Genomic DNA, 4,630 nt, shown 5'->3' on the forward strand with positions numbered 1-4,630 from the left:
TTCTTCTGCATTTCTATGTCCATTAAAGTTTGAAAACCATAGATTAACTTTATATAAACCAATCCACACAATTCAGTTTTGCAGGTAACATTCTTTAAAATGAATGATGATTCTAATTTAATGTTTTACAGAAATGATGTTAAGGAATTTTTTAACTAGAGGAAATAAAACCGATGTTACCCAAAGCCTGTTCTCTGCAAGATATTGTGTTAGACATTTCCAAATCTACTAATTCATTTAATCTTTACATTTAATCTGAGGTAAGGAACACTATTTCCATGTTTCCAGGCATAAAAACCAATGTCAGATTAAATATCTCATCTATTCCACGCAATGGATTCTTTCAGTAAACGCTGAGCACCTCATTTCTCCAAGTTAAGCCAGGAAATAAAACGAGTTTATGGTCCCTACTGCCATGGAATGTACAATATATTTAAATTAGACAAACTCCAGGAAAATACAAGGTAGTGTAACTTTCTAAGAGTGAAAACTGAAGTTTTTCAAAAGTTGTACAGGGGAAACTTCTGTTTGGAAAGAGCATCTACACAGCTTTGTCAAGCTGCCCCTGAACAAAAGAAGGCATGTAGTTTAGTAAGGGATCCAGGGGGCAGTTGAGGCTGAACGTGGAAGGAATCCCGCAGAACTTTGTAGAACAAGGTACGGATGTTGGATCTTATCCAAGAGTCAAAGGAAGCCACTGGACAGTTTGAAGTTAGGAAGTGACAAGCCCAGATCCACACTTGGCAAAGCTCCCGCAGTCAGACTTAACGCCAGGGCCAGCGGGCGGGTGGGTTTATTAGGGCCACTCCCCTAGGCTGTCTTTTCTCCACCCTGGTCACCGCCTCCTGCTCCTCAGCCAAGCCTTCGGAGGCGGGTGGGAAGTGAGCGAGAGGGGCGGGTGGGAAGAAAAACATTCTCCAAAAATATTAAAAAGAAAACATCCCCCTTGGCAGCGAGTGCGCGGGAAGTTGAGCGCGCGAGTTCCGGGCTTCCCGTCCGCCCCGCGCCGTCCGCATCCCGGGTGAGCCCCCAGCCCCTGCTCGGCCTCTGCAGCCCAGCGGGCCGCGGCCGTCAGTCCTTCCGTCCATCCACCCCGTCGATCTGTCCGCCTCCCCATCCCCCACCCGTCCTTCCCAGGGCTCCGCGCGGGGTCTTCAGGGAGGAAAACGGCCGGGATCGGTCAGGGCGCGCGGAGCCCGCGGAGCCCCCGGCCGCGCCCGGCGGCGCCGCCAGCACGACCCGGTCCCGGGCGGTTCGGGGCTCCGGGGCCCCGCTTTCGCCGCCGCGCGCCGGGTCCCGGGTCGTTGCCTCAGCGGCCACTTGTGGAATTCTTCCCCGGAGGCTGTAACTTTAAACTGGCTTGAGCAAGGCCTATTTTTATTTGGAAACCAGCGACCAGAGGGCTGAACCAGAGTGGAGAACACTCAGATGGAAGGCCAGCCCCACCACCTGAAGATTGCTCACAAACTGGCCGGGAAGGACAGGCTTGTCCTGGGAGCCTTTCTTTGACATTTCAAAGTTCTGTCACTCCTGTACCAGGATGGGCCGGACTGGCTCCTGAGGGGTTTTGGAATGAGGATGATGCCTGAGCTTGGGGAGCCGTACGTGCACCCCAACACTGAGCCTCAAAGCCGTGACTCAGAGGCCACCACGCATGAGCCCGGGCCACACTCCTGCAGAAATCACTCCAGGAGCTCTTTAGGGACCGGCTTCTGGTGGTGAGGAGCAAGATGAACATAGCAGCCAAGTACCGCCAGGCCTCCCTGTACGTAGGTGACCTCCATGCGGATGTCACCGAGGACCTGCTGTTCAAGAAGTTCAGCGCCGTGGGCCCCGTGTTGTCCATCCGCATCTGCAGGGACCTGGTCACCCGCCGCTCCCTGGGCTACGCCTATGTGAACTTTCTGCAGCTGGCGGATGCCCAAAAGGCCCTGGACACCATGAACTTTGACCTGATAAAGGGCAAATCCATCCGTCTCATGTGGTCTCAACGTGACGCCTACTTAAGGAAATCTGGAATTGGGAACGTGTTCATCAAGAATCTGGACAGATCCATTGATAACAAAACCCTTTATGAACACTTTTCAGCGTTTGGGAAGATCCTGTCCTCCAAGGTGATGAGTGATGATCACGGCTCCCGGGGCTATGCATTCGTGCACTTTCAAAACCAGATTGCTGCAGACAGGGCCATCGAGGAGATGAATGGGGCACTGCTTAAGGACTGCAGGCTGTTTGTTGGCAGATTCAAAAGCCGCAAAGATCGAGAAGCCGAGTTTCAAAACAAAGCCCATGAATTCACCAATGTTTACATCAAAAATTTCGGAGATGAGATGGATGATGAGAGACTAAAGGAAGTTTTCAGCAAGTACGGCAAAACCCTGAGTGTTAAGGTTATGACAGATTCCAGTGGAAAATCCAAAGGCTTTGGCTTTGTGAGTTTTGATAGCCACGAGGCTGCCAAAAGGGCTGTTGAAGAAATGAATGGAAAGGACATAAACGGACAGCTGCTTTTTGTAGGCCGGGCACAGAAGAAAGCAGAGCGACAGGCTGAGTTAAAGCAAATGTTTGAGCAGCTGAAACATGAAAGATTTCGGCGGTGCCAGGGTGCGAAGCTCTATATTAAGAACCTGGATGAGACCATTGATGATGAAAAACTGCGGAGGGAATTTTCTTCATTTGGATCAATTAGCAGGGTTAAGGTAATGCAGGAAGAAGGGCGAAGCAAAGGGTTTGGCTTGATCTGCTTCTCCTCTGCGGAGGAGGCCACTAAAGCAATGACGGAGATGAATGGCCGCATCTTAGGCTCCAAGCCACTCAACATCGCCCTGGCCCAGAAACCCTAGGAGAGGAAAACTTTCTGCATCAGCCAGTGTGTGCTGCAGACTAAGAAATGTTAGTGATCTCTGCCTGAATTCTCCTCAGTAAATTTTAAATTCCAGCTGATGGCTGGTTAGTTAGTAAACGTTGTGGTGGAAAGTTTTGTATACAAAGCTATTTATTTTCCTTTGGAGAAAAAATAAGTGAATCTTAGAACCTTGGTTCTTTTTACAGAGGAACACCATGTAATTATAATATGGTATATTTTTTCAATTTTGATACAGTGTTCATAGTAATAAGTATAATTAGATATATTTTTACTACATTTTGAACCAACTGAAGTGTGGTAATTACTTGCGTTTTTTGCATACTTTTTCTTATTTTTATAGTATTGCTAGCTTTAATTTCTTCCATGAAAATATGCTCAAAGTAGTTCTTATACCTAAGCATTGCAAAGTAATTTATTTTTATAAAAAGAAACTTTCTAATCTCTCATCTAATGTTTTTAAAAGAAACCAAAGTTTAAAAATTCCTACTACAAACTCAGTATCTAATTTCATTTTGAATTAATGTTTAAAATAGTAGAAAATCATTGAATTTTCTTTCGGTTTTTATCCTGAAATGATTGTTTTTCTGACGGCTAAAATTAATGATGGAATTACTTTAGTGTTGCCTACAAATCTGCTTTATAGGATATTTTACTGTTCTTTCCATTGATTGACATAATTCAGGTGCTTGCTGGTTATCAGATTTGTGACTTGAGTAGTAAAACCTTAACTTTTACATTCCTTAAGTTATAACCGTGTATCAATTCAGGTCAAAAATTGGCCTTTGTATACAGCATAAAATTATGCCTTAAGTTTTGATTCAGGAACCAATATTATGTAAGTCATATATAGGGAACATAGAAATTTTGTTTAACAACTGTGTTTTCTAATCTCTGTTATATGTTGTTCCATGTAGTGATACTATCTCAGGGTTCAGAAAAGTAAAACTTTCCTATTTTTATGACCTCCATGTCCCTTTTATTGGACTTTAAGAGCTTTGTAACCCATTACAGCTCACTTTTAGCTTTGATTAATCAGAAGCTCACTAACTAATTTTCTGATAAATTGAAGTTACATCACTTAGCTTGTTGTCCAGAATAATTTTGATTTCAGTCCCATTTCCAGACTTTTCTTCTCTCCTGCCTTTCACTGACTTTTACTGTGTGCTATTTGAAATCCAGTTTGGAAATAGATGCAAGAGTTATTTACATTTAACTAATTACTTTTAAAATTCTGATTGTCTCATACCAAAGGTGTCTTAGAAAATAGTTTTGTTGTTTTATTTTTTTTTCCCTCTGCTTAGTTGCTCCCTGAAACCATATATCCAAGTCTTGTGTTTCATATATTACCAGTACAGTATTACAGAATATTAAAATGTTTTACTTTGGCAATACTTTAGCTGTGAAAGAATGAGAAAACCTGTTTCTGTTTATTTTTCTATCAAATATATGAACATTCATTGCACATTTTCTAAATTAAAAGTATCTTTTAGACAATGAAAAAATTATGGCAACATGTAATGCTACTGTGGAGACAGATCTTCTGTTAAAATATGTTGCATCTCCTCCCCAATTTTTTTCTAAACTTATACACATAATTTAACAAAAATAGAATCGTACTTATAAACCTTCTTAAAACTGCTTACCTAATTTGACAGTATGACACAGTCAGCTTCCATTTGTAGTTGGAAGTAAGTATTTGCACTATAATTTTAACAATTTTTTTATCTTCCTTTCAATGTTTGTACCATAATGTGACAATTTTCT

At 42.9% G+C, this 4,630-nt stretch overlaps 1 protein-coding gene across 1 annotated transcript; it reads left to right on the forward strand.

Moving 5' to 3' along the window:
• Positions 1-643: 643 nt before the first annotated feature.
• PABPC4L (poly(A) binding protein cytoplasmic 4 like) lies at positions 644-3,829 on the forward strand. The gene has a single exon (XM_061384182.1). The coding sequence runs from the start codon at positions 1,731-1,733 to the stop codon at positions 2,841-2,843; it is 1,113 nt and encodes a 370-aa protein (XP_061240166.1). The 5' UTR covers positions 644-1,730; the 3' UTR covers positions 2,844-3,829.
• Positions 3,830-4,630: the final 801 nt, after the last annotated feature.

The sequence above is a fragment of the Bos javanicus genome, chromosome 17, assembly GCF_032452875.1.
Source record: "Bos javanicus breed banteng chromosome 17, ARS-OSU_banteng_1.0, whole genome shotgun sequence".
In the NCBI taxonomy this organism is placed as follows: Eukaryota; Metazoa; Chordata; class Mammalia; order Artiodactyla; family Bovidae; genus Bos; species Bos javanicus.